Source organism: Armigeres subalbatus, chromosome 3 (genome assembly GCF_024139115.2).
Source record: "Armigeres subalbatus isolate Guangzhou_Male chromosome 3, GZ_Asu_2, whole genome shotgun sequence".
Lineage (NCBI taxonomy): Eukaryota > Metazoa > Arthropoda > Insecta > Diptera > Culicidae > Armigeres > Armigeres subalbatus.
In genome coordinates this window covers 226,969,674-226,989,535 of record NC_085141.1, presented here as the reverse complement: position 1 = coordinate 226,989,535, position 19,862 = coordinate 226,969,674, and the positions used below count along the sequence as shown (strand labels likewise).

Sequence of the window (19,862 nt, the reverse complement as noted above, 5' to 3'; positions counted from 1 at the left end):
GCTTGAGCTTTCTTTTTGAACACTTACGTAATCTTGGTAGTTTATGTTTTTTTTTCGAAAACGCGTTCAAGTAATCTGTTGATTGCTGTATATAACTATTTTTCATTTAAAACAGAACATAATTGTTCAAAAATAATAATTACTTTAATTTCCGTTAATTTAATCGAAAGCAGATTCCAATTTATTGCATTTTATGCAAACTAAAGAAGCCAATCAAGCACCTGTCCAAAAGTTTGAATTCTCACAACAAAGTTTTGTCTAATTTATTCGTTTCACTAACATATCTCGATCGGAGAAGGGTATTAATTTTCGGTTCTCAGCCAATCCACAAATCAATGCTTTAACATTTGAACTTAAAGGAGCAGCCTCGATAAAGGATATGGGAAATGAATTACCTGCGGATTCATGCTTTTCAACACAAACAACCCAGGCTGAACAGGAGGAGCCATCATCACGAGGAACATTTGAATAAACATTCAACGATTATATACGCCTATAGTTTCTTGAAGGAAAACATGTTATTTCCGAGTATTCTAATCCTTTATTTCGTTGCCCCTATCTCCATTGCCTTGCCCTTAGATGACCTGCAACACTTGGAAATGGATACTAAGTCGGGAAACGAGCAGCAGTCCGGCGGCGAGCACAACGCCGAAAACTTTGGCGGCGCCGGCGTCGGCAGCAACAACAACAACAACGGCAACAGCATTCATAGCGGACCGAAACATGGCCAGAATGGTCCGTCACAGCAGCAGCTTATGGGTGGCAATTCTAGAGGACGAGGTGCATATCGCATGAACCAACCTTACTATGCAAACAACAATAGTACTGGACGCAACAACAGCAGTGGCAGCTATCAGTACAATAGCTTTCAACGGGTTTACGAACCCGTCCAAACAGCTCCGCCACCTCCTACGAAATGTCGTTGGTAAAACGCAAAAAAGTCAGTGATTTATTACAGTCGTGATTCAGATTTGTTGACATTTTTTAATGTGAATAATACTACAATTATTGTGGTTCTACCCACTAATACTATTACTACATTACAAGAGTAAATGAAAATTTAAAAATCATAATTTATTACTGTAAATATTGATAAATTGTCCTTAATAGTGGACATATGATAGGCTTAGAATATGTTATTCAAAATAAAGGATATTATTTTTGCTGGAAGCATGTATATTTTTCTTCAGAGAATCGCCCCAATCGATGCGGATTTTTTGCCTTTGTACAGCTAATGCACGAACACGGACTTCCGGACAAACTGACACGGTTGATTACTATGTCTGAAACTCGATTTATGCATAGGGTAAAGGATGTATTTTGGACCACCCTTACGGGGGCTCTTATTTTGGACCACCAAGAGGAATTTGCACTCGGTGGTCCAAAATAAGAGCCGTCGAACTGGTGGTCCAAAATACCTCCCTTACCCTATGACCAACATGTGACAGATTTATACTTCGAAAATGTATTGCAGGGTAAGCACTTCCCTCGGTGGGGATCTGACGATCAACTGAAACGAACTTAACAAAACCATACTTCATACTTGAGAATGAATGGGTGTGAGATTGAGTAGGTGAGAGAGAGTGTGTGAGTGAGTGAGAGAGAGCGATTGAGTGGGAGTGAGTGTAGAATGAGTAAGTAATCGAGTGAGTGAGAGAGAGAAAGTGGGTAAATGAGAGAGTTGGTGAGAGAGTATGAGTGAGAGAGAGGTGGCCGTCTCACTACTGACTATTTCTCAGTTCTCGTTCAAACTTCTTAATTTTCACTGCTCACTTTTTACACGCAGCATAATTTTGTACGATTAATCCAAAAAAATATATTGTTGGTTCTAATAATCACTCTATTATTGATTCAAAAGGAGTTGATTGTTAAAACTACAAAATTGTGTAATTGAATCAACGATAATATTGTTATTTTAACAATATATATTATTATTTTGAAATTTATCGATTTCGAGTAAGTGTGTATTTTTTTATGCGTATCCAGCATCTGAAGTTTAAGAGTGGAATCTAAATGCAAAAAAATACTATAGTGAAGCAATAAAGTGCAAGTGCAATTGTTCCCTATGATTAACCACAGGTAAAATTGGCACCGATTGTTGCATAAACTTTTTGATATTCACATTCATTCATTTTGTTACAGAAATCAAGTGGTTTAATCATGTTGAATATTGTTCAACATGCAAGTTTACGGTCCCATGACGACTTCCTATCGAAAAGGCATTCCTCTCTCCGGACCTATTACTCTCGTGTGTAGCGAAGGGATCGACGTAATTATGATTGTGTTAAAAATGTGAAAATATTATTAATAAATGAAGAATAAAGTAGTGTTTAACTCGACAAGATTTTTTTTTCATTTTTATTGAAAAACATAATCACATAATCTTAAAATACATTATTATTGTTTCAACAATATGATATTGTTGAATCAATCGAGAAAGTTGCATTGAATTAAAAATACACAGATATTTGTTTCAACAATAATATTGTTGATTCAACAATAATGTCGATTAATTCATTTTATCGCTTTGATTGTAAAAACAACAATATTATGGATTGACTCAAACAATAAATATTATTAGCCCTGAGTTAACAATATTTATTGTTGAATTTGATCCAGATTATTGTTGTTTCTACAATACATTCCTCTGCGTGTACTTCTCATTTATCACTTCACTCTTCTGACTTCTCATACTCAATTCCCACTTCTCACTATTAATTTCTTCACTTCTCATAACTCATTTCTTACTTCCCATTTTTCACTTCTCATTAGTCACTTTTCATTTTTCTGTTCTCACTCCTCGTAACTCACTTCACACTTTTCACTTCTCATTTTTCATTTCTCGCTTCTCATTCGCACTACTCACTACACTACTCTCAGTTCTCACTGCTCAACTCTTAAGAGCGGAGCAAAATGGATACGTTTGCGTGCGTTTTGACAGTTTTTCCATGGCAAAACTGTCAAAACGCACGCAAACGTATCCATTCTGCTCAGTTTCTCAATTTTAATTTTACACTCCTTACTTATTATTCTCACTGCTCACTTCTCACTACTCATTGCTCACTGCTCATTTCTCGTTTCTCAATACTCAGTTTCCTCTCCACACTACTCACTTTTTGTTATTTTTTACTACCACTTCACTAGGTTCTTTCCACAATTAATTTCCGTCAGAAATTACGCATTTCCCGTGTGGAATAAATTCGAACGGAATTGTTTCCCCGTGGGATTGGGTTTTAATTTCGGGAAATTATTTTTTTACTTCAGACCTCTTCTCCTGTCACGGGAAAAGCTAATCCTGCGCCCATTTAAATTACATGGGTGTTATAATTCAAATAACTATATATATTGGAGCTATGCGACTGTTCTGTACAAGAGCAAGTTATGGAATGAATATTCTTATTTTTCTTCACACAGAGGCATGTTTGGTTGCTATCAAACGCTAAGTTGTCATGGACTGCCTTTATGCAACCACTGGGTTGCTGGTCTCCCTCTTATTTCCAGAGTACCAAGTATGGCTCGAATCTCGACGGCATCCTAACTGATCGTTGCGGGCGGGTTCGTATCTCTGGTGAAGGTTGTTGAATCATGCTGACTGGTTCTACTTGGTTCACAGTTTCAGGTTCTCAAAATTCTTGATTGATCGGAAAGACTTCATGGACATCTTCTTGACTCATGTTTCCGACAGAACCATCTCTGTTTTCCTGGGCTATAGCAGTGACTTCTGGAATTGCAATTTGATCAAGTTTCGAAGGTTCTTGATCGTCAGCTTGCACAGGTTGAAGTCCAAACATGTCAACCAGAATGTTCAACGGAGTATCTCTTGGTAAATCTGCTACATTAGTATCTTTTGGTAAATCTGCTACATTAGTATCTTTTTCACGGGATTTCAACTGGTTTGCATGCGATCGTATGAGCTTGCGTCTTCCGTGTTCGTTTTCTAGCAGTACATTGTAATTGACTCGTCCAAATGCTTCGATCACGGTTCCTGCTGACCATTTCCATTTATTCGAAGTATAAACTTTGGTGTAAACTTTATCTCCTGCTTGAAAATAACGTGAAACAGCTCCATGCTTTTTATTGAACTGCATATTCTGCTTGTGGTTTTCGACTGTTGTTTTCTGTTGGTCTGGTTGGAGAAGATTAAGCGTAGTCCGCATCTTGCGACCAAGCATGATCTTCCATCCAGTGTACGACTCGGCGTTGACCGGTAGGTTTGAAGAAACACTTGAAGCGTATTGGTAATCTTCTCCCCCTCGTTTATCTTGAGTAGTGATCTCTTCAACGTGTCAACGAATCTCTCCGCCTGGTCATTGGACTGTGGATGGTACGGTGCTGTTTTGAGGTGCTGGATTCCGTTTGCTTTGCAGAACACGGCAAATAGCTCCGAGGTAACTGCGATCCGTTGCCCGATACCACAGTAGTAGGAACTCCAAATCGTGAAAATAATTCGTCCAAAAATTCAGTGACACTCGATGTTGTTGGGGATTGAACGATCTTCACTTCAGGCCATTTGGAATGTGCGTCGACGACAACCAGGAAATATTGGCCAAAGAACGGTCCAGCGAAATCCATATGAATTCGTTCCCAGGGATGAACGGTCAGGGGCCATGACTGTAGCGGAACCTTTCTCTGCGACTTTGATTGAGCTGCACAACTGTTGCACTGTTTGACGAAATCTTCAATAGCGTTGTCTATTTTCGGCCAAAACACATGACTTCGAGCGATAGACTTCATTCTCTCAATACCGGGATGACCACGATGAAGTCGCTTCAGAATGCGGCGATGGAAGTTGAACGGTATTATTAATCGATCCGCCATCATGATACATCCCTTGACAACAGATAAAGCTTCTCGGTACGGAAAAAATTGGCGAATTTTCTCATCTTCAATGCTGCTTTTGTTTGATGGCCAACCTTGCTGGATGAAGCTGATCACCTTCTGTAAAACTGGACACTTGGATGTATTTTTCAGCACCATCTTGAATGTTATAGGCAGAATACCGACTGCTTCGTCCAACGGCACCTCGATATCTTTTTCAAACTGAATTGCAGCAATGATGAAGTCTTCGTCTGATTTCGTGTAATGGTTGATGAGGCGCGACAGCATATCAGCGTAGCCAAACTGGGTTGTAGAAACGTACTCAATCTCGAAGTCGTAGCACAATAGAGTTAGCGCCCATCGTTGCAAGCGGTTTGCGGTATGCAAAGGAATTCCTTTCTTTGATCCAAACATTCGCAGTAAAGGTTGATGGTCGGTTTGAAGCGTGAATTTCCTGCCAAGGATCATTCGATGGAATTTGGTAACTGCAAAAATCAATGCTAGGCCTTCCTTTTCGATTTGACTGTAACCAACTTCAGCTTGAGTCAGTGTGCGGGAAGCATGAGCTATTGCTTTCAAGCTGCCATCAGGAAAACGATGCATAGCCACTGCTCCGATACCAGATTTTGATGCGTCTGCAGCGATGATGATCTCCAACTTCGGGTCGTAATGAGTAAGCAGTAGACCAGATTGAAGAACTTCCTTGATTTTCTCAAACGACTGCTGACAAATTGAAGACCAATTGAACTGGACATCCTTCTTCAGAAGCGCATCGAGAGGGCGTCGTAGCTGGTGCATTTTCTTCACGAATTTTCCGTAAAAATTAACAGCGCCAAGAAAAGACCGCAGACTGCTGATATCGGTTGGCGCAGGCATCTTGACGATTGCTTCAATCTTCGCTGGATTCGGGCGTAGACCGTTTTTATCCACGATGTGGCCCAGATATTTGATTTCTTGTTGAAAAATACTACATTTTTCTTCACGAAGATGAAATCCGTACTCTTCCAATCGTTTGAAAAGAGCTTCCAGACGTTGATGATGCTCCATTTCAGTTTTGCTAAACACTATGATGTCATCCAGGAAAGATTCAACACCTTGCAGATCTGCTATCATACCATTCATGAGCTGCTGAAAAGCGCCGGGGGCAGACTTCACACCAGGTGCCAATCTGTTGAAACGATAGAGTCCTCTATGTGTGTTGATGGTTAGAAGTTCTTTTGAATCGTCGTCCACTTCAACTTGAAGGTAAGCGTCCGAAAGATCGATGATACTGAAAAACTTGCATCCGTTCAGCTTCGTGAAGATGTCGTCCGGAACTGGCAACGGATAGTTGTTAGCTTCCAATGCAGCGTTCAATACGGTCGAATAATCGGCACAGATGCGTATTTTTCCGTTAGGCTTCCTTACAGTAACGATTGGCGCAGCCCATTGGGAAAAATCGACAGGTGTGATGATGTCCAACTGCTCCAGGCGATCCAACTCGGCATCAACCTTCGCTACAGATGTAAAAGGAACAGGACGTTTCGGTTTGAATACGGAACGTGCTTCTTGCTTGAGGTTCAACTTTACTTTTGTCTTCTTGCAATGTCCGAGAGTCTCCTTAAACACGTTTGGAAAGGCTGTCTTGTAGAACTGGATCGGACTATGCATAGAACGTACCTGGTTGCAGATCGCTGAGAGAGGCTGTGACCATAGTTTGAAGAGTTCAATCCAGTCAAGGCCGAACAAATTGAGACTGGGATGAGTGGTCACGAAGCAAGTGCCGTCTTTGATGACACCTCCCAGAGTGATGGAACACGCAAGTTCACCGATTAAATGCAGAGGTTTACCAGATGTCGTTTTTGCTTCGCTTTTAGATGGCTTCAGTTCCGGAGATCCAAGGTTTTTCCAAGTTTCCTTTGATATGATGGAAATATCCGATGCTGTGTCGAATTGAAGCTTGATTTTCACACCGCAAATGATGACTGTTATGAACTTTCGCCGGACTTCGCTGTTCACCTGGTTGACTTCAAAAACACCGTTGACGGTCGACTTCTTTTTGTTTTTGAATTCCTTGCCTCCGGTATTGGGCTTAACAGAAATGCAGCTGCAGTAGCCTTCCTTATGCCCAACTTTGTTACAGGATTTGCAGGTGTGATTTGCAAAAGGGCATTCACGAACAAAGTGCATGCCACCACACTGCCAGCATGGTGTCTTCGGAATACTAGAATTCTTGCTGTCCTTTGACTGATGAGCTTGAGCAGATGGTTTCGATTGATACTTCTTCTGATTGACTGCACAGACAGAGGCTGATATCGATGACTTCTGCTCGATCAGAGCGGTATCGTGCTTCAAATTCTGTAACCATTGGCATTCGTTGATGAGGGTATCAAGTTTGCATTCGCCATCCGATTCTAGCTTGGAGAGTAATCTGGTCCTGATGTCAGCTTCTTTTGAAGATCGCAGCCCACATATGAAAATGAGAGATTTGAATTGATCGGCTGTGATACGGTTCAACTCAAAATCCTCACATCGCTTGTTCACTGTCGCTGCGTAGGTTACGAAGTCCTCCTCAGATTTCTTTGACAGTTGGAAACATTGATATCGCTTGCTGAATAAGGTAGTCCTCATTCCAAACAGCTGCTTCAACTTGGAAACGGTGTCCGCAAACGAGTACTCACGATAATGCTTCGGCAACAGAAAGTTCACGTACTTGTCGTGTACGCTTACGCTGAGGCTTCTTAACAGGAGACGAACCTTTGCTGCATCGTCCAGATTTTCGCCATCCTTCAGGAAAAGGTCTTCATATTTTTGATACCACCGGTCGAATACCATGCCATTGTCGGGGTCGTAGCAAAACTCTCGGATGTTGGACGCTAGAGACTCGATTATAAATTCGGGACTGCTTATCTGCTTGGCTCTGACTTGTGCTTCTTGAGTGTTTAAACGATCCATCATGGCCATAAGACGCGCATTTTGTTCCGCCATCTGCTGGTTTTGCTGGAGAATGAGCCGGAACACATCTTGACTGTCGATAGTTCCTGACAATTGACTTCCCGACGGTTGACTTTGACTTCCCGACGGCTGATTTTGACTTTCCGACGTTAGAACTTCCGGTGGTGACATTCTTTTTCTCTTCCGAGATTCCAGGGTGGATTCTTGATAAAACTCGTCGCCAAATGTTATAAAGGGTGATACGGTCAAAATTTGGTCAATATCAACATGACGTATTTCTTTCAATTTTGCATTTAAAAAACCTGAACACCCCTCATTTTGAAGGTGTGTGTGTGTAGAATGTTGCTCCTATTTTGATTTTGGAATTAACTCTTTAGTTGTCAAAATGCCGTCCAAGCAAGAAGAGCAGCGTATCAAAATTTTGCTCGCGCATCGCGAAAATCCGAGCTACTCGCACGCAAATTTCGCACAAAATCACTAAAAGTTGCCAAATCAACCGTTACAAATGTAATTAAAGTGTTTAGGGAACGTTTGTCGACAGCCAGGAAGTCTGGAGGTCGCAAAGAAATATTTGATTTGGCAAGTCATCTGTACCTGTGGCTTGAAAAGCAGCATTTTCATAGCTTCCGGGACTGTCAACCAAGAAATTTACGTGAGAGAGTGTTTGAATAAACGTCTGCTGACTTTCCTGAAGAAACACGGTTGTTCCGTACTGTTTTGGCCGGATTTGACATCTTGCCATTACGGTAAAAAGGCCATGGAGTGGTACGCCGCCAACAACGTGCAGGTGGTTCCCAAGGACAAGAACCCTCCCAACACGCCAGAGCTCCGCCCAATTGAGAAGTACTGGGCTATTGTCAAGCGGAACCTAAAGAAGACCAAAAAAACTGCTAAGGACGAGCAGCAGTCCAAGGCAAACTGGCTTTCTGCGGCGAAGAAGGTGGACAAGATGGCTGTACAAAATCTGATGGGAGGGGTCAAGCGTAAGGCCCGGCAATTCGGATTTGGAAAAGCGGAAGCCTAACTGAATATTTTTCCAGAATTTTATACTAATTGAACTTGAAAAGAAATTTAATTTGATTTTTTAAATAAACGATTTCACCGATTTACACGCGTTTTCCCTTGACCAAATTTTGACCGTATCACCCTTTAATTCAAATAACTATATATATTGGAGCTATGCGACTGTTCTGTACAAGAGCAAGTTATGGAATGAATATTCTTATTTTTCTTCACACAGAGGCATGTTTGGTTGCTACCGTTGCTACCAAACGTTAGGTTGTCATGGACTGCCTTTATGCAACCACCGGGTTGCTGGTGTTAACAATGGGAGACCAAATCCCGGGACACGTTTTCCGAATCAGCCTTAAGTAAAACGTTACGTTACGTTACGTACAATTCTGCGTTGTTCAAGTCATGGGCTGTTCCATGATGGATTTTATGCCTAACGTCCATGCTGCCCAACTAACTCATGCCTGTTGGGAACTACCTAAAAAAGTGCTGCTGAATCAGATATTAAATACGTTTAGATTTAAATTATAATTTTAGGCTTTGTTTCATACCCAAATTAAATTAAATTCAACTTAAAAGTAACTGCTTGGAAATCAAAGAACCTTCTGATTATAAGAATGGCTGGTGCAACTTAAGAGTAACATCAGCAGTAGGGTGGTTCAAAAAATCGATTTTGCTCCACAGTGCGCATCCGATTCCCCACAATGTTCTGAGTGTCCTCTGAAAATTTGAGCTCATTTGGAATAAAACTGATTTAGCACAAGCCGTTTCAAGTTTGCATGCAAATTAGTATGGGGAAATTTGTTTTTTCATTATACTGTTAATGACGCTTCCCTATTAAGCGCAGGATAAAAGAAAACCTACATAGCTAAAAGGAATACTCAACAGCTTTCACTCAGTGAAAACCGCATCTTGATTAATCGTTCCAATAATTAGTAATCGAATTTAATCTATACCGTGGTTTTCTGGAGCTAATTGCATAACTCCTCAACAGGCAACATTGCTGCTCGTGGCGCAAAAGATAGCACACACAAATTCAGGCTACTATGTTGCACTGCACATTTCAGTGATGCCCTCAAAGAAGTTTAACCATCATGACTAAAGATTCGCAACCTGTATTAAAATCGATTACTAATTATTGGGGCGATTAATCAACATGCGGTTTTCGTTGGGTGAAAGTTGTAGAGTATTCCTTTTAGCTATGTAGGTTTTCTTTTAACATGCGCTTAATGCGGAAGCGAACATAAATTTCCCCATACTAATTTGCATGCAAATTTGAAATCGCTTGTGCTAAATCAGTTTTAATCCAAATGAGCTAAAATTTTCAGAGGACACTCAGAACATGGTGGGGAATCGGATGAGCACTGTGGAGCAAAATCGATTTTTTGAACCACCCTACAGCAGTGATTCAAATCGTTCGGGGCTGTCAGTTTGAATATGAATCTGAAACATTAATTCTCGCGTGATTTTTGAAAACGTCGTAAGTCCAAAAGAGAGGCTCTCTTTGTTTACTTTCTCTTTCGATTATTACAAAGCCATACTAACATTTACATTGGATTTTTCAGCACCGATCTGAAGAAAATAGCTTTGTCTAGTGTGCTGAGGTGAAAATATTGCAACAAATTTTAAACTAGCCTAGATATTAGCAAAAGAGAGCGTAATGAAAGAGAGTCTCTCATTTGAACTTACGACGTTTTCAAAAATCACGCGAGAATTTTCCCAGCAGCTGTTCTAGATTTATTTTTTATACCAGTCAAATGTCAAAAAAATAAAACTGATATAACGCTCCGTTCTATTTTCTACAGATTTGAACCACGATTGAATCACGAGATTCAAATATTTTTCAATTGTTTTTTTTCGTATGAATGCGTCATTTTATCTACGGATCAATCTACGTTGCAATTACGAAGACTTACTTGGCAGCAACATAATGATTTCGTTTAAAAAAACATGAATGGAACACTGCTGGGGAAACCAGCGAGTTTGTTCTATTTTCCTCCAGATTCAAACTAGAATAGGGTAAAGGATGTATTTTGGACCACCCTTACTTTGGACGACCAAGATGAATTTGCTATCAGTGGTCCAAAATATGAGCCGTCGAACTAGTGGTCCAAAATACCTCCCTTACCCTAGTGGTCGAAAGTTTAGAATGTTACCCGCTGCTACACCGCAGCTAGGAGCAGTGTTGGTAAAATCACTCATAAATCTCAATCAACGAGCGCTCCCGTGCGATTGAAATCGTCTGCGATTTTAAAGGAATGCATCACGCTTGAATTTTTCATGCTAAAACGCATCATTTCACTCATTTGCCAAAAAATCATTTTGGTTTAAAAACGCATTTGAAATCAATTTGGGGGCAATTTATTGCTTATACATAAAAGAGTGTCTAATATTTTATGCGACAAACGTCAATTAACTGTTTTTAACGAAGGAGAACAAAAGAAAACCTACGATGATTCAAATGGATGATTCAACTCATCCATGAGTTTTTAGGTGCTGAGTTGGGTGCGTTTCAACTCACGCTTGATTTGAATCATCCATGAGTTTTGAGATCTTGAGTTTTTACCAACACTGGCTAGGAGAGGAGACAATTATAGGGTCGATAACCGTAGTACCTACCACGCACCGGAAACTCCCCTCAGCAGGAGCAAACTCACCTTCTGGGTGTTACGCGACACGAACCAATAGAATTGTTACAATACGAAAGAGTCAGCAGACCGTGTCGCACCAAGAGAGGCTCAAAAGCTGCCAAGGAAATAAGGGCGAATGTCGCAAGAGAGGATTCTCTTCGGCGACTTCCCCTCTTTTAAATGAAAGTGACAATCAGCTGATTCTTTGTGGTTTATCACCTCAGAACGATAGAAAACAATGCGAACTTGCATTCTGAGATGATAAGCTGCACAGAAATTATCTGCTTGTCACTTTTATGCAAATGAGGGGAAGTCGACGAAGAGAATTCTTTCTTGCGACATTCGCCCTTTTACCAGATAGAGCTTGAAATATTCGCCCGCGGAAAGCGAGGCCTGGTGACTTCTTTTTGAGTCCGATTGCTTGTGTGGAAAAAAGTGCTACCTGATGTACATTTTTACATGCGATTTATTCCCCTCTGCATGGGACTGTTAGACAATGCCTCTATTGTCTAAAGGGGTTTCGGAAAAAAATTAGTCAGGCCTGATTTTTTAAGTTTTGAACATAGATTTTATTTTCACCATATATTTTTCAGAAATATATTGATTGATATGTGAACTGAACACTAAATTATAATTAATGTAAATGGCACATAGCGGCAGACTATTAAACTTCACATTTTCAAAGTCGAAATTGTGTTGTTTGAATCAGTCACATGACTTCATGCATGATCACTAATCAGTGGTTACAGAAAAATTCTCGAGATATCATCAATGCCAATTCGTCATCGTCACTGCTGCTACTGGTACTTATCGTTCTAGTGCCACTCAAGGAATGTTTCTTGATATTATCTTCCGTGATCATGTCATCATAGATTTGATCTTCAGAAATGCATTCTGTAGAGGCGTGAGCCTGACTGTTCGACACAATTTCATTGAATTTCTTTTTCTTCATTCCACATAGCAGTGCTTCATCCTCTAGCAGTAAATTATTACGTTGGAATTCGTCAGGCTTTTTCGGTTCCCTCAATTGCAGGAACCACAAATCATCCGCGTGCCGCCGTAAACCTGGGATTGCATTAACTTGCTCTAGTAGTTTGGGATACTTTGAGATCACTTTCATGCAGTTGAACACCAAACTGTCCCTGAAAGATGTTGCATTGATGAGTTTGACGGACGACTTGGCTGAGGTAGAACAGATCATAGGGTAAATGCGTCCATTGCTATCACGTGGTATGTTGGAGTAGGCGCGACCTTGGGACCGTCGGTTCAGATAGAACTCGAGAACTCCACGGAACATATCGACGTAGACACCGATGATTCGGCCTTGACTGAATTTCTTTCCATAGTATTTCAGCTGCCCATTGTGTTGGGTCAACCCACGGTACGAGTAGCCCCACGATTGATCGTCTAATCCCAAGCTGCTGGAAAATTTGAAACGATGCGCCAGTAGGTCTACCTTATCCGTTCCTATGCCGAGCATCTGAAACGGGACGAAAAGGATGAAGTTTTAGAAACATTTTCTGCAGCATATTTTCATAATCTCGAGGTATGGAGCTAACATTTTAGGCTTCTTTTGCAAATCACGTAACGCAGAAAATAATCATTTCTGACCCACATCCGCCCCCTTATCATACATTTTTTCTAAGTCACACGCCAAGCTAAAGAAAAGGCTAAAGAAAATTTGTCTGGGGGAGGTTTTCTGAATTTTTTCGAGGAACAATTTTAATGTTACTAGTTAATCTCTTAAATTTCGAATAAATATGGTCTACGTGCACCGCCGAGTTTTTTTAGTTTGAGAGGGTTCGAACACATGTTTTCTTGTCTTTGAGGGGGTTTTATGTCCAAAACCCCCCCCTGGCTACGCCACTGGTTCTCGACAACATACTATTTTATTATATTGCACGAGAAAGGTACTATTACCGCTAGGTGGATTAATTAGGGTTTTGCCTTTCTCGTACAACTACAAAGTTGTACCGACTGGCTATAGGATAACTCCAAAAACGAACTTATGATAGGCGGCCCGAAAATCCATAGTGTTTTTTTATAGGGGATGAAGGCAAATCTGCAAACAGATCGCAAACGACTCGGATACTCCCCGACGGCGGATCTAACCTACTCTGCTCTCTTTGATGGCCTTGTTTAGGGCCAGCTTCGCCGCTTGGAAAATCTCGATGCGTTCTTCCCTCACTTCTGCCGAGCGTGACCTTTGTAGTCTTCTTCTAATCCTGAGGTAGGTTGCTCGAAGGGCCGCAATTTGCTCGCACCACCAGTATACCTATGGCCAGTTTCGTGGTCGCGCCTTCCTCGGCATAGTACCGTCACACGCTTGAGACAGGACCGCAACCAGTTCGTCGTTGTTCAAACGGTTCGTGTTTTTTTCCAGACCCATAGCTTTGCTGAAGGTCCCACCGTCGAAGTGGGTGACTTTCCATGCCTCACTTCTTATCCCTGTACCGGATAGCCAAATGGTCACTGTGGGTGTAACCGTCGCGACGTCGACCATCCACTGCAGATCGCCGACCAAACTTGGACTGCAGAATGTTACGTGTATTATCGATTCCACTCCGTTTCGTTGGAAGGTATTTCGCGACTATTCGTTGCACAGCACGACATCTATAGCTTAGCTAAAGCCTCTAGAAGCCTTTTCCCCTCTGCGGTTACTAAATGCATATAAATAAATGCAAACAAATGTAAATTTCTAATATAATGGGATCTACCCCCCATAAGTGCTTTTTTGGCCTTTGTAATAATCACTGCTAGGTGAATCAATCTGGGTTAGCGAGTCCATCCCGGGACAAAAAATCCCGAGTTTTACAAAATTTCACAACCCAGGAAATATTATTTTAAATCCCGAAAACGGTGGGAGGAACACATCATACTTCAAGCAGCTAAAAAACTTGTATTTTTATAGTAAAATGCAATATTTGGCGTATTTGAAATAAAGCAAAACTCATTTTCCGAGCATTACGGAAAGTTATGGAAATTGTGGTTAGTAACATTACAAATTGACTTCTAAAGACCGCAACTTCTTGAATTCGTACGTTACTTGAAGTTAATGCATTTATAGTTGAAATATTTTCCACACTGATTAACATCAAAATTGCGCCAGTTACGCGTGACCTCAAACATAATCCTGTTGAATCCATGTTACCTAAAACTCAAACTGCGCCAAGTACTCACAAATTATACAGAAAAAACAAATATTTTAAAACCACTAAAACAGTATTAGCTGTACATGTCTGTTACAAAGAAAAACGCGCCATAATCAGTATATAGGGTAAATCACTACTTGGGCCTATGGACCCGATTCCCGGCTCACTACACAGAAAACTAACGATTTATACTTTTTGGAAGCTGTAGGTTCTTCTTCTTCTTACTGGCATTACATCCCTACACTGGGACAGAGCCGCCTCGCAGCTTAGTGTTCATTAAGCACTTCCACAGTTATTAACTGCGAGGTTTCTAAGCCAGGTTACCATTTTTGCATTCGTATATCATGAGGCTAGCACGATGATACTTTTATGCCCAGGGAAGTCGAGATAATTTCCAATCCGAAAATTGCCTAGACCGGCACCGGGAATCGAACCTAGCCACCCTCTGCATGGTATTGCTTTGTAGCCGCGCGTCTTACCGCACGGCTAAGGAGGGCTAAGGAAGCTGTAGGTTTATGGTTGATAATTTTAAAAAAGTCTCCCATTTATTTCACACAAAACTCAATATTTTTAACCATTTATTTCACTCCTAATTGGTCCAATTATAGAAAATAAAAATGTAGATTCCGAACATTTGCTCTCCGTTGCTACACCACTGAGCCGGAGTGAATCTTTCCACTTTTACAAAACGGTATTTTCATATAAGCACCTACCTGAAAATCGTCACAGTTCTCGATATAATCATTGCTTGAAGCTGTTAATCACCACACAATAATTCTAAACTCAAGCACTTTAATCTTTTATATTTGTTCGTTTCACTAGAACTAATATAAACATATTACAATACATTTAAAAATCTATCCTCAAACCGAACAAAAATTCACCTCGGCATAAGAACTTCTAGTCGCACCGTGCTGCCAAAAGCCCTCGTTAATTTAAATCAAATAAAAGCTTTTTCAAACGATGTTTACCAAGAAAAGCTATTTTTAAGCATTGCAGTACTGCACGGCCCACGAAATTTTGGAAAAGTTGCTTCCTGTCATAAATATCAATTAAATAATGCAGTCGTATGCTTAGCTTGTTAGGCCGGGAATGGGGTAAGAAACCCTAAATGAAAAAAAAATAAATTTCCCCATACTAATTTACATGCAAACTTGAAACGGCTTGTGTTGAATCAGCTTTTATCCAAATGAGCTCAAAATTTTAATGTTCGGAGGTCACTTAGAACATGATACAGAACCAGATGAGCGTTGTGGAGCAAAATCGATTTTGAGAACCATCCTAATGGACACCCTAAGGAATCGCGTCATTTTCACATGTAAAACGTTGTAATATTGGGGACCTGAACCACTTACGTGAATCTTAAAGTGAAGCACTCGTCATTTTCACGATCGAAATACAAAAATTCGAAAAGTGTTGATTTTTTTATATAGAGTTTATTCACCGAAGTTTCATGATATTTAGGAACGCATGATAGTGAAAATCATGATGAAAAAAATCCGGTTGAAAAGTACGTTAGGTTGAGATAGGCAAAATTTTCTGGAAATTCAAATCAGCATAAATTTGCATAGAATCATTGGCGTAAATAAGGGGGGGCTAGAGGGGGCTTAGCCCTCCCTAGAAAAAAATTAGCCCCCCCTAGGATTTGATAAGTTAGTTAGCAGTGATATCAGTTTTCAACATATAGCATAATGAATTACCGAAAAAGTTTGAAGACAAAAGAGTTATATCTCATATTCACTCTATCATACTTAATGAAATGAGTGGAAGAAAAATTAGCATGTTTCTGAATTCTGAGAAAGATTCCCATCAGCATCCGAGAAGGATTCTCATCAGAATCCGTGAAGAATTCTCACTTCAATCTCTAAAGAATAATTTTCGGATTCATCGAAGTATTCCAATCGTAATCCAGAAGAACTCCTACTGGATTCTTTCCAGTATTGTTAAGCAATACCCTTTGGAATCTGTGAAAAATACCCTTTAAAACCCATGGAGGATTTGCTTTAGAATCTCTCGTTGATTTGCTCCTGAATATTTCCAGATTCGTTTTAGGATTGGTTTAGGAATTCCTTGACAAATCAGAATCCTTCAGCGATTTGCTTCGTAATCCTTTGAAGATTTAATTCGGAGTCTCTCGACGTTTTGCAAATGATCTGCGCTGGGATCTCTAGCTAGACGATAAGGAATCCGGCTGACGATTAGCTTCGGAATCCCGCGAAGAATTGCTTCAGAATCATTCGACGTTTCGTTTCGGAATACATCGACGGATTGCTTCAGAATTTCTCATAGATTTTGTTCAGAGTCCCTTAAAATTTTTTTTTTGGAACCATTCGACGATTTGCTTCGAAATCCTTTGATGATTTGCATCGGAATCCTTCAAAGATTTGCTTCAACATCCTTGGGGGATTCCCTTCGGGATCGCTGGAGGATTCTTTTCGAAATAACTGAAGGATTAATTCGGAGTCGCTCGACGATTTGCTTCGAAGTCCTTCGACGGATTGCTTCGGAATGCTTCGACGATATGTGTCTTCATCCCTGGAACATTGCTCATGAAATACCTGGAACCATCATATTGAAATTCCTGGAGGGTTTTTGACGAAAGCCCTGAAATATTCCCGTCGAAATTCCTGGTGGGTTTCCTTCATGATCCGGGGGCAGCAGGGACTATATCCAAGGGCTTGACGACCCCTCCCCAGGCCATCTGCGAGTTGTGGGGCTTGCCTAGGATGTGGTGGGGTTTGACAGTGGGCCCTGTTAAACCTCTATAAAAAGCTGCATGTATCCGCAAGTAGGCCCCACCAAAGCGACCGTGTGCCGCTCAAAGCGCACAAGCCCAAGTCCTGGTGTTAGGTGGGACGCTAAACAGCCCTGACACGACGGCCCTCCGACGAGACAGGAGGTTTGCGCAGGCCCAATAAGCCGCCTAGAAAACCAATCATTACGAACAATATAAGAGATAATGCGACTCGATATAATCGGCAAAGACCTAGGCGACGAATACAGGATCACGATTGGAAGCTTGGAACATGGAATTGCAAGTCGCTAGGTTTCGCAGGTTGCGACAGGATGATCTACGATGAATTACATCCCCGCAACTTCGACGTCGTGGCGCTGCAGGAGATTTGCTGGACAGGACAGAAAGTGTGGAAAAGCGGGCATCGAGCGGCTACCTTCTACCAAAGCTGTGGCACCACCAACGAGCTGGGAACCGGCTTCATAGTGCTGGGTAAGATGCGCCAACGCGTGATTGGGTGGCAGCCAATCAACGCAAGGATGTGCAAGCTGAGGATTAAAGGCCGTTTCTTCAACTATAGCATCATCAACGTGCACTGCCCACACGAAGGGAGACCCGACGACGAGAAAGAAGCGTTCTACGCACAGCTGGAGCAGACATACGATGGATGCCCACTGCGGGACGTTAAAATCGTCATCGGTGACATGAACGCACAGGTAGGAAGGAGGAAATGTTTAGACCGGTCATCGGACCGGATAGTCTGCACACCGTATCGAATGACAACGGCCAACGATGCATAAACTTCGCAGCCTCCCGCGGAATGGTAGTCCGAAGCACCTTCTTTCCCCGCAAAATATCCACAAGGCCACATGGAGATCACCTAACCAAGAAACGGAAAACCAAATCGATCACGTTCTAATCGACGGTAAATTCTTCTCCGACATCACGAATGTCCGCACTTACCGCAGTGCGAATATTGAATCCGACCACTACCTCGTTGCAGTATGCCTGCGCTCAAAACTCTCGACGGTGTACAACACGCGTCGAAGTCGGACGCCGCGGCTTAACATTGGGCGACTACAAGACGGTAGACTAGCCCAAGAATACGCGCAGCAGCTGGAAGTGGCACTTCCAACGGAAGAGCAGCTAGGCGCAGCGTCTCTTGAAGATGGCTGGAGAGATATTCGATCCGCCATTGGAAGCACCGCAACCGCTGCACTAGGGACGGTGCCCCCGGATCAGAGAAACGACTGGTATGACGGCGAATGTGAGCAGTTAGTGGAAGAGAAGAATGCAGCATGGGCGAGATTGCTGCAACACCGCACGAGGGCGAACGAGGCACGATATAAACAGGCGCGGAACAGACAAAACTCGACTTTCCGGAGGAAAAAGCGCCAGCAGGAAGATCGAGACCGTGAAGAAACGGAGCAACTGTACCGCGCTAATAACACACGAAAGTTCTATGAGAAGTTAAACCGTTCACGTAAGGGCCACGTGCCACAGCCTGATATGTGTAAGGACATAAACGGGAACCTTCTTACGAACGAGCGTGAGGTGATCCAAAGGTGGCGGCAGCACTACGAAGAGCACCTGAATGGCGATGTGGCAGACGAAGATGGCGGTATGGTGATGGACCTGGGAGAACGCGCGCAGGACATAATTCTACCGGCTCCGGATCTCCAGGAAATCCAGGAGGAGATTGGCCGGCTGAAGACTGGGGTTGACTAACTACCAGGAGAGCTATTTAAACACGGTGGTGAGGCACTGGCTAGAGCGCTGCACTGGGTCATTACCAAGATTTGGGAGGAGGAAGTTTTGCCGCAGGAGTGGATGGAAGGTGTCGTGTGTCCCATCTACGGGCGATAAGCTGGATTGTAGCAACTACCGCGCAATCACATTGCTGAACGCCGCCTACAAGGTACTCTCCCAAATTTTATGCCGTCGACTAGCACCAACTGCAAGGGAGTTCGTGGGGCAGTACCAGGCGGGTTTTATGGGCGAACGCTCCACCACGGACCAGGTGTTCGCCATTCGCCAAGTACTGCAGAAATGCCGCGAATACAACGTGCCCACACATCATCTATTCATCGACTTCAAAGCCGCATATGATACAATCGATCGGGACCAGCTATGGCAGCTAATGCACGAACACGGTTTTCCGGATAAACTGACACGATTGATCAAAGCGACGATGGATCGGGTGATGTGCGTAGTTCGAGTTTCAGGGGCATTCTCGAGTCCCTTCGAAACCCGCAGAGGGTTACGGCAAGGTGATGGTCTTTCGTGTTTGCTATTCAACATCGCTTTGGAAGGGGTAATACGAAGAGCAGGGATTAACACGAGTGGTACAATTTTCAATAAGTCCGTCCAGCTATTTGGTTTCGCCGACGACATAGATATTATGGCACGTAACTTTGAGAAGATGGAGGAAGCCTACATCAGACTGAAGAGGGAAGCTAAGCGGATCGGACTTGTCATCAACACGTCGAAGACGAAGTACATGATAGGCAGAGGTTCAAGAGAAGACAGTGTGAGCCACCCACCGCGAGTTTGCATTGGTGGTGACGAAATCGAGGTGGTAGA

The 19,862-nt window shown here is 42.1% G+C and overlaps 3 protein-coding genes across 6 annotated transcripts in view; 1 reads left to right on the top strand and 2 right to left on the bottom strand.

Annotated features, from left to right (window-relative positions):
- LOC134220501 (uncharacterized) overlaps nt 1–1,170 on the top strand; it is a 35,904-nt gene extending 34,734 nt beyond the window's left edge. For 2 of the 3 annotated variants that reach the window (XM_062699567.1, XM_062699565.1), the window contains exon 7: nt 580–1,170. In XM_062699567.1, the coding sequence (XP_062555551.1) occupies nt 580–929 (350 nt within the window). In that variant the 3' untranslated portion in view covers nt 930–1,170. The remainder of the gene's footprint in view (nt 1–579) is intronic. The other variant, XM_062699568.1, reaches the window with a different exon arrangement.
- A 3,108-nt stretch (nt 1,171–4,278) lies between these two features.
- On the bottom strand, nt 4,279–7,923 carry LOC134222327 (uncharacterized protein K02A2.6-like). Its single transcript, XM_062701476.1, has one exon. The coding sequence runs from the start codon at nt 7,921–7,923 to the stop codon at nt 4,279–4,281; it is 3,645 nt and encodes a 1,214-aa protein (XP_062557460.1).
- Nucleotides 7,924–11,938: 4,015 nt separating this feature from the next.
- LOC134220499 (SPRY domain-containing SOCS box protein 3) overlaps nt 11,939–19,862 on the bottom strand; it is a 28,328-nt gene continuing 20,404 nt past the window's right edge. For both annotated transcript variants that reach the window (XM_062699563.1, XM_062699562.1), the window contains exon 3: nt 11,939–12,873. In XM_062699563.1, coding sequence (XP_062555547.1) covers nt 12,130–12,873 — 744 coding nt within the window. In that variant the 3' untranslated portion in view covers nt 11,939–12,129. The remainder of the gene's footprint in view (nt 12,874–19,862) is intronic.